At 42.8% G+C, this 12,255-nt stretch overlaps 1 protein-coding gene across 6 annotated transcripts in view; it reads left to right on the top strand.

Moving 5' to 3' along the window:
* Positions 1-11,511, top strand: part of GLI3 (GLI family zinc finger 3) — a 580,106-nt gene extending 568,595 nt beyond the window's left edge. For all 6 annotated transcript variants that reach the window (XM_060247667.1, XM_060247672.1, XM_060247670.1 and 3 more), the window contains 3 exons: positions 756-1,046; positions 4,929-5,256; positions 9,018-11,511. In XM_060247667.1, the coding sequence (XP_060103650.1) occupies positions 756-1,046; positions 4,929-5,256; positions 9,018-11,290 (2,892 nt within the window). In that variant the 3' untranslated portion in view covers positions 11,291-11,511. The remainder of the gene's footprint in view (positions 1-755; positions 1,047-4,928; positions 5,257-9,017) is intronic.
* Positions 11,512-12,255: the final 744 nt, after the last annotated feature.

Genomic DNA, 12,255 nt, shown 5'->3' with positions numbered 1-12,255 from the left:
CCAATATCTTCTTCTTCTCCCTCACGGGTGTGGAGAGAGATCCTCCCACGAGTAACACTAAGTTGTAACACAACTCTCCCAGGCAGGTGACCTCCTCTGCTTCCGTTTACTTCTAATGATCTGAAAGAATAGCACAGAGTATTTAGACATATTTTCCTAATTAGGTTTATTTTGGAGTAGCCACTCTTTGGTGAATGGCTACAAAGTTGTAGTGCACCCAATCAGGGGCTAACTATACTGTGTTAAGCCGAGTCACAACCTAAACCCACTGACATCAATAAATTTAGAAAGATGAAACTCCATTTAGGATTGCACTGTTAACCTGGTTTTTCCTACATGCTACTGACTATTCTGTCTTAATTTAATTAGTTTAAATTTCATTCATTTTCACATGATTAATTAATGAATAAACAGAAAGTTAACAGCAATAAACTATTATGTCTCTCATGTAACTAGAAAGTAAAATCATTTTTTTAAAAAATAGGTTTTTTCCTCAAGGGTACCGTTGGATATGAAGAGCGAGGTCAAGGGTACCATTATGTCAAAAAGGTTGGGAAACACTGCCCTAGACCTTCACATCTCAAAGTCACGTTTTTGCTATTTCATTTTTCTGTATAACCAATTTAGAGGCCAATGGCAACGAAACCTCAGGAAACTGATTTCAAATCACAAGTCAGTTGATCCATCTCCCAGCAATGTAACAGTGTTTTGGGGAAGAACCAAAAACTAGCATTAACATTTCCTTCCATTTACAGAAACCCTACGTTTGCAAGATCCCAGGGTGCACCAAGCGCTACACAGACCCCAGTTCTCTCCGAAAGCATGTGAAGACTGTGCATGGTCCCGAGGCGCATGTTACCAAGAAGCAGCGTGGGGACATCCACCCCAGACATCCGCCCCCCAGAGACCAAGGCAGCCATTCTCAATCCCGGTCACCAGGCCACCAGACTCAGGGTGCAATGGGTGAGCAAAAAGACCTCAGCAACACTACCTCAAAGCGTGAAGAATGCCTCCAGGTTAAAGCCGTCAAGTCAGAAAAGCCAATGGTATGCAACATCTTAAGCTTTTATTATTCCTCCCCTGTAACGTTCAAGAATCTGTTATGAATTACTGCAGCTCTAGCACTGTAGTTGGCTTTCTTCAGAGCGTAAACACATGAATGATAAAGAACTCTCTTTTGGGCCTAATATAGTATAATTGTTAATAGAAGTCACCATCACAGACTGGTTGGGCTGAATTCTCCTGTGATTTGCATCTTGAGTTGATCCTACCAGTCTAAAATTAATTAACATATGACTTAGAGGAGCGGGGTCTTCTGGAAATAAAATACCTAAAGTTGCCCGGTGTGTAATTTTCAGGTGTGTGTGAAATATTGCCTGGTCAGGCTGCACTCAGTCAAAAGGTTTGATCTGAATGGCTTTAAAAATGTGTGAGCGAAAGCGTTTAGGAACCATGTAGAAAACAGAATTAGTATATATTACTAAATCTCACACAATGCAACATTAGTTCTCGATGTAAATCATATTAAATGTAATTTGTTTCTCTTTGTTGGGTGATTTATAATATAATCCATTTCATGCTGATTCAGAAGTAAGCCTGGTTATGTTCAATGAAGTGTGTTCTGATTGCCACTTTCTGGCATTTCATTTTTTGTTATTTTTGTACTAATCTGATGTTTCTTCTATTTAATGCTCTTTAATGACTTGTTCTAACTTCCTAAGGACAGTGGGTAATAAGGTGAGGGGATTTTAACTTCTCCATGGTTTTTTCATTGGGTTTTTTTTTTCGGGGGGGGGGGGGAACTGCTTGCTGTTGTGGGGTGTTCTTAGTAGTTAAATATTCATCAAATGCATTTGTGACTGTAATGAGATGAGGCATTTTACACCAGATGGCACGTGATGCAACTAGATCGGAGTCTAATTCTGCATAAATGTGTATTCATTCACATGCACGTCTGTGATCACTCTGTTTTGTGAATGAACGTCAGTGTCATGCATAAGTTATAAGTTTCAAGAACAGACTTCTGACTCGATTTCCTTTGTTTGGCTAGTACGAAACTGCAGCAGGCAATGTATGCAGCTGTCCTAACAAGGCTAAACTTATATGAACTGACCAATTTAAATATTGCCATGGCATATTTAAGTGAGGGTTACAGTCTGATGCTCATAGCACAATGCTAATTGTGTGGCAGCCCCCCCCCCCCTTGTTTTGTTGCCACCAATTCTGACTGTACTTACTTGCACTGGAAACCTTTCTGAGGTCATTTGAAACAATCCTGATTTCTTTAAAATTTCTAGTTAACTAGCCTAGGATAAGAGTGGTCATACAGATCGAAAGTGGAAAGGCAATTCAGAACCTGAACAAGTAAATTGTCAGAGTATATTCAGGAGCCTGTTCTTCTGAGCAGAATAATTTTGCATGCCTTAAAGTGTCACATATAGTTTGTATGCTGCAATTCTACAGGAGCAAGGAAAGCAGTGCCGATTGTGGAATGGAGCACATAATTCAATGTCCTGATTTTTTGATTTTTAAAAGAGAGTCCTTTCCTGCATGAGCCCTTACAGGTCTGAAGATGTGGTTGAAAGTGTGTGGGCATTACCTGCTGAAATCTCAAAAGCCAGAGGGGAAGTGGAACAAAATTTCTGGTGACTAGCAAATGGGCTTAATTTGCTAGCACAGCTCATTGCCAACCCCCATTATGCAAAATAGTAAAACTTAGTTGAGGGCCTCTGAGGAATCGCAAGGGGAACAGAGTAAATGCTTAGGAAAGTTGTCCCACCTCCACAGTGTGACAGTGTTAAGCTCTGGGGTTTGATTTATAACTTCCTGATCACTTAACCCTGAAGTTCAGCAAGCTAGCACCACAATCTTATGTGCAGAATTTTGTGGCTAAGAAGAAAGCCGCTCATGTGCTCCTGAGCCTTTGTGGTACAGTGCAGGTGGCCAGGGGGTATATTTAATCTGTGACAGGAAGATTGAGAAATGCATGTGTTCTCTGATACCATGCTGTTGGGGGAGGAAATGCAGGGGTGGGGCAATGGCAGAGCCTCTGCTTTGCATGCAGAAGATGCCAGGTTCAATCCCCAGCATCTCTAGTTCAAATTATCAGGTTGGAGGTGATGTGAGACCTTGGAGACCCACTCCTCCCTGTGACCCTGGAGCCCCACTGTCAGTCAGAGTGGACAATACAGACCTTGCATGACCATTGGTTTAGTGTAAGGCCAGCAATTTGTTTTGTACGTAGGTCAGTAACAGGACATTTACCTTGTACACAGGAAGTCCTCAGTTCAGTTCCTGGCATCTCCAGGTGGTAGGAGGGACACTTTTCTACCTGATGCATGCATGCCTTGAGCCTGATTTTATCATCCAGGTTGTTGGAAACTTTTAATGGCTCAAGTAGGCCTATTTAGATTTAATTTTTTAAGTGAAGATTGCACAGAGCTCTGGCCTTAATAAAGCTATTCTGATAATATCTGGATGATACGTCCTTAATTTGGGAACGTCTTCTAAAACTCTTATGTCTGCTTATCTCTCTAAGATTACTTTAGGGTGAGGCTGGATTGATTACACGAAACAGTTGGTTGGAGGTGATTGTTACAGAAACCAGATTATCACAGCAAGAAAATAAAGCTTATAACACATCTCTCCAAATTGTTCCTTGGGGGGAAATCTGTTTAGCTGTAGCGAGTGCAAAAGCATCACGGAGTGGGAATCTCATCAGATTTCATAGGAAAAGTGGCTTCCATTGACAGACACAGTGGAGGGCAAGCCTTCAAGGAGACTGTTGCAAATGAATAACAACATTTTAGCTACTAACCAGCGTATGTATTCTACTAAGGTTCCCTGCTGGTGGACTCTTTCTGACAGCATAATGAGCATAACATTTTTATTTTATTTTATTTTATTGTATTTATATCCCGCCCTCCCCCATCAGGCTCAGGGCGGCTAACAGCAGTTAAAACACACAGAACACATAAAAGTAAATTTTCACAGTAAAATCTTAAAACATCATTAAATATTATTAAAATATTATAGCTGTACTCACTGACAGACAAGACTTAGAGCTACTAGATAGTGGTCTGCTAGCTTGATCTGTTGATGGTGATTGTATAAGATGGAACATTGAAATACAATAGTAGCAGCTGGCTACTTCTCGTCAGACAGAATGTATATTTGTACTGTTCAAGTCTAATGAACATACTGGGCAGGGTTCAAAGAGCTACCTTGAGCATGTCCAAGGTCTGGAACACGCCTAGTGAGATTTTCCCCTCATTTGAACAGCCCATTTCCATGTTTGATGAAAACAGTTTTTGAACCTCCCCTCATTTTCAGGCTGCATTTGATGTGACAGGCCCAAAGGCTGGACTCTGAATAAGACAGCTTCATGCATTCAGTGTATTTTGTTTGTCTACAACTGCCCTATTTAAAATACCAGTCAATTTTGTGCAAGATGATCAGTGCTCTTACAGAGAAACCACAAAAAAGAAAAAAAAAGATTTCAGAAAATATGATTGCGAATGTGTTATTCATACTTTGTGTTACTCTATACTCCCTCTGTAGCATCTTTTCCTGGCATCTGTATACTAGGCTACATAAAATTTATGCTCTGTTATAAAATTGATGTTCTTATTTTAATCATGTATTTAATTTTTGTATATCACCTTAGTCTTATATATCAAATGTTATTCCAAGTTTTCTTTTTCTTTTTTCTTTTTTTTACTGTGCCAATAAAAGTCATGTCTGTTGGTACTAGGCTACATGGACCATGAGCTGGATACGTATCTTTTCTCAATAGAGAATGGAGATTAGTCCTCAGATATGTTGCAAGCACTGCATTCATTTGTTCAGTCACTATTCTTATTTCTCGAATTCAAGCTCCGTTCAATTCCTAATCATTTTTTCCTTAAATATTTTTCTCCTTTGAACAGACATCTCAGCCAAGCCCTGGTGGTCAGTCTACATGCAGCAGCGAACAGTCCCCCATCAGCAACTATTCCAACAATGGGATCGAGCTTAATCTGACCAGTAGAGGTAGTGTAGGAGACCTCAGTGTCATAGATGAAACCCCTATCATGGACTCTACCATTTCCACAGCAACCACAGCACTTGGCTTACAAGCCAGGAGGAATATGACAGAGACCAAATGGATGGAGCAAGTCAAGCTAGAAAGGTTGAAACAAATCAATGGAGTGCTTCCAAGACTGAACCCCATGCCACCTTCCAAAGCCCCAACATTGCCACCTCTCATAGGAAATGGTGAGATCATGCTACATTAATCATTAATTTATGTGATAGTGATGATACATTCATATATGTAATTAGCAGTTAAGGCTTGGGTTTAATCTTTCTGTAAATGGTTGCCACAAAAATATATAAACTAAAAAAAAATCAGGGTAGGGTGTTAACACTGCATGTATAGGCATCATGGCTGCGGGTGGGCAGGGGTTTTACATCTTGGGGCTGTGCAAAGATACTTTAAGAATGAAGATCTGGTTGGAGGGAGGAAACATTGGCCAGATGGCCAACTGGATGCATTGGGAAGGATGGAGGAAAAGGACATATGGCAAGGAGAGAGGCTAGAGAGACAGAAGTAGAGGGGAAGAAGTGAGGACAGATGTGGACAGGATGCGATATTTCACTTCCTCTGCAAGTCTTTGTGGATTCCCATGTAGTATTTCTGTGCTCAGCACTGGGGTTTCTGATTTTTTAAGATTTTAGAGAAGTTTAGTTGAATTGGATTTCCCAAAAAGTCCTTCAAACTTGACACCAAATCATGGAGTATTATTAAGCTCCTCCCTGGCTAAGTTGGTCAATTAGTGCTGACTGGGCTGAGTGATACAATCAAGCAGAATCATGTACCAAAACCCCAGACTGAACTCCCCCAAATCACCTGTTCTTGGATCAGCAATTTCCAGTAATTCTCCCCTCACATTGCAGACTTCCACTTTCCCACTGCGTGAACCCCAAGGCAAAAAAGTTAAGGCCAACTCAACAGAGTCTGTAGATAGTCAGATAAACATCAGCATGAAATAAATTTGCCTTAAAAATTTCCTGCACCCAAAACAGCAACATGTAAGGGGAAATGCTAGAGTAGAATTACAAAAATGACAAAATATGTAGGTAATCTTTCATTGAAATCTGTCTCCATTCCTGAGGACTGGAAGGTAGCAAGGGAGCACCGTCCTAGGGAGGGACGGTGGCTCAGTGGTAGAGCATCTGCTTGGTAAGCAAAAGGTCTCAGGTTCAATCCCCGGCATCTCCAAAAAACAGTCCAGGCAAAGAGGTGTGAAAAACCTCAGCTTGAGACCCTGGAGAGCCACTGCCAGTCTGAGTAGACAATACTGACTTTGATGGACCAAGAGTCTGATTCAGTATAAGGCAGCTTCATATGTTCACCCCCATCTTTAAAAAGGGTTCCAGAGGAGATCCGGGAAATTACAGGCCAGTCAGTCTGACTTCAATACCGGAAAAGTTGGCAGAAACCATTATCAAGGACAGAATGAGTAGGCAATTGATGAACACAAGTTATTGAGGAAGACTCAGCATGGGTTCTGTAAGGGAAGATCTTGCCTTACTAACCAGTTACAGTTCTTTGAGGGGGTGAACAAACATGTGGACAAAGGGGACCCAGTAGATGTTGCTTACCTTGACTTCCAGAAAGCTTTTGATAAAGTTCCTCATCAAAGGCTTGTTAGTAAGCTCGAGAATCACGGAGTGGATCTTGTGGATCAAAAACTGGCTAATTAATAGGAAGTAGAGAGTGAGTATAAATGGGCAGTCTTCGCAGTGGAGGACGGTAAGCAGTGGGGTGCTGCAGGGCTCAGTACTGGGTCCCATGCTCTTTAACTTGTTTGTTAATGATTTGGAGTTGGGAGTAAGCAGTGAAGTGGCCAAGTTTGCAGATGACACTAAATTGTTCAGGGTGGTGAGAACCAAAGAGGATTGTGAGGCACTCCAAAGGGATCTGTTGAGGCTGGGTGAGTGGGCATCAACATGGCAGATGTGGTTCAATGTGGCCAAGTGCAAAGTAATGCACATTGGGGCCAAGAATCCCAGCTACAAATACAAGTTGATGGGTTGTGAACTGGCAGAGACTGACCAAGAGAGAGATCTTGGGGTCATGGTAGATAACTCACTGAAAATGTCAAGTCTGTGCGATTGCAATAAAAAAGGCCAACATCATGCTGGGAATTATTAGGAAGGTACTTGAAAACAAATCAGCCGGTATCATAATGCCCCTGTATAAATTGATGGTGTGGTCTCATTTGGAATACTGTGTACAATTCTGGTCACTGCACCTCAAAAAGGATATTATAGCATTGGAAAAAGTCCAGAAAAGGGCAACTAGAATGATTAAAGATTTGGAACACTTTCCCTATGAAGAAAGGTTGAAACGCTTTGGGCTCTTTAGCTTGGAGAAACGTTGACTGCGGGGTGACATGATAGAGGTTTACAAGATTATGCATGGGATGGAGAAAGTAGAAAAAGAAGTACTTTTCTCCCTTTCTCACAATACAAGAACTCGTGGGCATTCGATGAAATTGCTGAGCAGTCAAGTTAAAACAGATAAAAGGAAGTACTTCTTCACCCAAAGGGTGATTAACATGTGGAATTCACTGCCACAGGAGGTGGTGGTGGCTACAAGCATAGCCAGCTTCAAGAGGGAATTGGATAAAAATATGGAGCAGTGGTCCATCAGTGGCTATTAGCCACAGTGTGTGTGTGTGTGTGTGTGTGTGTGTGTGTGTGTATATTTGACCACTGTGTGACACAGAGTGTTGGACTAGATGGGCCATTGGCCTGATCCAACATGGCTTCTCTTATGTTCTTATATTGGCCATGAGAAAACAAGGTAAATCTCTGGTCCAAAATGTATATGGATGTATTATCATCACACAGAGAGTTACAAATGAAAATTGCCTTGAACATGCCGAGCCCTGAATTTTGATTTTGCCCAGTTTTCTTCCTGGCCTCATTGCATAATATTCTAGAAGCCATTCAGGTGCAGCCATCCACAGAAAATATTTGTGGTATTTCTTATATCTGGCATAAGCCCAGTCCAATAAAGGGAACTGTATGAAAGTATATAATTTTTATTACTGTTTATTTTACAAAGCAAAGCAATAGAATTGTTTTGAATTGCATGTTAAATATATTTAGGGTTTGTTTTTAGATTGTCCTGAATAATAATATCCATGGCGGCATATTCTGCTGCTTTGGCATCCGTGTCTCAAAACCTGGTTTGATTTAAATTGCAATTTACTAAAGCTGTGCTTAAAGACATTATTGCATCATTTCATAGATTCAGTCAGTGGAGTTCCTCATGGGGCAGTGGAGTTAGGCAGACATGGGCCTGCTTCTCACTGAGGTACTGAACCAGCATCTGGACAGCATCACCTCAGACTGCAGTGAGGACTGATTGGTTGGGATGCTCCTCCATAGAACAGATTCCCTTCTTGGGAACCACATAGAAAGCTAGAAATCAGTGAGAAGAATTCTAGTCTAGCATGATGATTTGCTGTGTGCAAAGAAAAGAGGGCATTCAGTCATGTGGGCTTCCACTTGTGGCCTGAAGGTAACAAAACCCAGGTGCCAGTTTACCAGCTGTTTGAGAACAGGGTCAAGCTAGTGGCCAGAAGGCTCCATGCCACAAAGCTGGTGATTCAGCTAGGCAAGTGGCAGGGCCCGTGTTCTCGTGCCCACTTTTGCCTCTTCATGCATTGACAGACGGGGATTGCAAGTGCAGAGCGCTACAGACAAAGCATGCTTCACTTTGTAATTACTCTGGACCCAGTATCTGGCTCCCAGGCAATACTTTGGCATTCCCCTTACAGTATCATTCTTGAACCGAAGAATGCTGTTGGCCCTCCTATCCACTCTACTATACAAAATCTGAGACATTTTAGAATGTTTTCCTGAAATGCTTTTGACACAACCCATCCCACCAGAGCCTTCCACGCATCTCCTGATTGCTTTTTAATTTTGGTGTATTTACTTTTTAAAACATTTCTTTCCAGGTACTCAATCAAGCAGCAGCTGCAATGTAGGAGGAAACATGACTATTCTGCCCAACAAAAATGAACTCACAAATATGGATATTACTGTGCTAAACATGCTGAACAGAAGGGACAGCAATACCAGCACGATTAGTTCAGCCTACATGAGCAGTCGTAGGTCCTCTGGGATTTCACCTTGTTTCTCCAGTCGGAGGTCCAGCGATGCTTCGCAGGGCGAGGGGAGGCTCCAGAATGTCAGCGTCACCGACTCCTATGACCCGATTTCGACCGATGCTTCTAGGCGATCCAGCGAAGTCAGCCAGTGTGATGGTTTGCCGGGTCTTCTCAGCCTCACACCAGCCCAGCAATACAGGCTGAAAGCAAAATATGCAGCAGCTACTGGTGGACCCCCGCCAACACCATTGCCTAATATGGACAGGATGAGCCTGAAAACAAGAATGGCACTACTGGGCGACTGCAGGGAGTCTGGAGTGTCACCACTGCCCCCTGTGAATTCTCCTCGAAGATGCAGTGATGGTGGGGGAAATGGTTACAGCAGGAGACACTTGCTGCCTCAAGATATGCTGGGCAATAACAGCACAAGGAGAGCGAGTGATCCCGTGAGACCAGTCTCCGATAACCTGTCTTTCCCCAGAGTCCAGCGGTTCAACAGCCTCAACAGCTTTAACCCTCCTGCTTTGCCTCCATCCATGGAAAAGCGTAACTTCATCTTTCAGAACTACACCCGCTCCGATGGGGTCTTTCCCCGCAACTTTTGTTCTCCTTGTCCTCCAAGTATCACTGAGAATGTGGCCATGGAGACTGCTACCATGGAAGCAGATGGTGGTCTGAACGACGAGGACCTCCTACCAGATGACGTGGTCCAGTATTTGAACTCTCAGAATCAGGGTTTGTACAACCAATTGCCGAACGGAGGGTTAGACAACAACAAAGGACAGCATGGTTCAGTGATGCCTAACAGCAACAGCTTTGACCAGTCCCCTCAACCAAACAACTCTGAGACCAGTAAAAATGATCTACCGATTCAGTGGAATGAAGTAAGCTCAGGAAGTTCTGACTTGTCACCATCGAAATTAAAATGTGGGCAGCGTTCCATGCTCCAGCAAAATCAAAACTTGGGCCTGTACAACAACCTGGTAGTCCAACAGCAGCATTATGGACTGGAGAGAAACAGTATGTTCCAACAGAACGGCTACCACCATCTTCTAGATAACAGTGGCTTTTGCAGTTTACAGCAGAACGTGACTGTGAACGGCGATGCCAGCCATTCTTACCACGTGCCATCAGCCAAGGCACAGCTATATGGTGAAAGCACTGGCCGACAACCGGTAGAAAACACATGTGACATGATGATTCAAGGGCAAAAACTGAGAAACAATTACATGCCAGCAAATGGGAGCCAGCAAAATTTTGGCTACCCAGTGGTAGCAGATGAGCAATCAGCCAATGCAATCAGCAGGATGCAGAGTAGAAACGTGGCTGTCCAGGAGTACCTTCATAATCCACCAGCAGATGATGTCAATCACTACCAAGAAGTAAACCATTCCAATAAAATAATGCTAGAGCCAGTTACAGCCCCCATGCAAGCTAATCTCTACCAAGGCCCACAGAGTTGTATGCCGCTCTCCCACAACTTTGGAGTCCAATCAGTGAGTATGGGGACTACCAAAGGATACCCGCCCTGCGCAAGCTACTGTGGTGGCAGACGGCAGAACACGTTAAGGAATAACCTGGTGCGGCAACAAGGACACACTAAAGATGCCAACCAGCCACACAGGGTCAATGGCATCAAGGTGGAATTTCAAGGTCAGCCACAACAGTTCTGCTCTAACATGCAGAATTACTCTGGTCAGTTGTATGACCAAACCACAGGGTTTAGCCAGCAAGCTTTGAAAACAGGTGCTTTCCCCCTCTCAGAAACCAACTGCATGCTGCAGGAGACTGGTAGTGCAAATTCGTCAGAGCTGCTTTCCCCAGGGGCCAACCAGGTAACCAGCACTGTCGACAGCATCGATGCCAGCAGCCTTGAGGGTGTGCAGATTGATTTCGACGCTATCATAGATGATGGTGACCACGCCAGCTTAATTTCAGAAGCCCTCAGTCCCAGCATCATCCAAAACCTCTCCCGCAATTCCTCTCGCCTCACTACTCCCCGAGCGTCTCTTACATTCCCAGCAATGCCCATCAGCACAACCAACATGGCTATTGGGGACATGAATTCTTTGTTGACCTCACTTGCAGAAGAAAGCAAGTTTCTTGCTGTTATGCAATAGACATAAACAAATTAGGAAATGAAAGATTTTTAAAAGGAACTCATTTTTTTTAGTTGTTTTAAGTACTTTAGCAGTCTCATCTCACCAAAATGGGATGTGTTTCAAGTATATTCCTTTTATGGAATACGGACTCTTTAAAAAAAACCCTAAAGTGTTCTAGGGAGAAACTGTCTTCCGTTTCAGTTTTAAATCAGTATTGTTACACCCACGCTTCCTTTTTTTATTATTTGTAATGTTTGTATGGCTCTCTTTATTTTATTTTTGTTGTTTTTCGTCATTGTAAACCAATGTAAATGTGTGATGTGCATGTCAGTTTATTTTTAAGAAAGATCTGATGAAATGACGTTACAACTTCCTGCATAGTCAAAAGGAGACAGTCTTGCCAGCATACTTCCACATTTGTGTTCTAAACTGTAGGCAGAAATGACCTGTGTCACGACCCTGCCTCTGTTGTCATGACTCCCATCCAAACACTAACCCAGGCTAACCCTCCTTAGCTTCTAAGATCTGGCTGGCCGAGTCTGTCTAGGTCAGGGCCCCCCTAGGGCTTACTACATATTAAACTTGAGCACTGGAGTTTGGCCTCAGAACTGTCCTGTTGGGGTGACGTCATAAATACTGATACCAGTCAGAAGATCTTGTTAGAGGAAGGAACAATTAAATCACCAATCCCAACCTCATAGCCACAAAACAAGATCCTTCATCCATAAGTCTTGCTGGAGCAATAGAGAGCTGGAACAAACAATATTTAGGCATTTTGAAAGCAGACTGGAGCATCTTGGGCACATAACATAGCAGCCAAGGCTAAACATGCCCCAAGAGGTTCTAGCCTTGCATAAACCAGCCGAGTTGTAACCCAAACATACAGAATATCACATCAGTGTACTGTCTGGTTTTACTACGTTATGTATTCTTTGGGTCATCAGTGTACTAATATTTCATCCCTAACAACTACGTAGTGTTTC

The sequence above is a fragment of the Heteronotia binoei genome, chromosome 10 (genome assembly GCF_032191835.1).
Source record: "Heteronotia binoei isolate CCM8104 ecotype False Entrance Well chromosome 10, APGP_CSIRO_Hbin_v1, whole genome shotgun sequence".
NCBI lineage: Eukaryota > Metazoa > Chordata > Lepidosauria > Squamata > Gekkonidae > Heteronotia > Heteronotia binoei.
The sequence above is the reverse complement of the archived record's forward strand: the minus strand, read 5'-3'. Positions and strand labels throughout refer to the sequence as shown.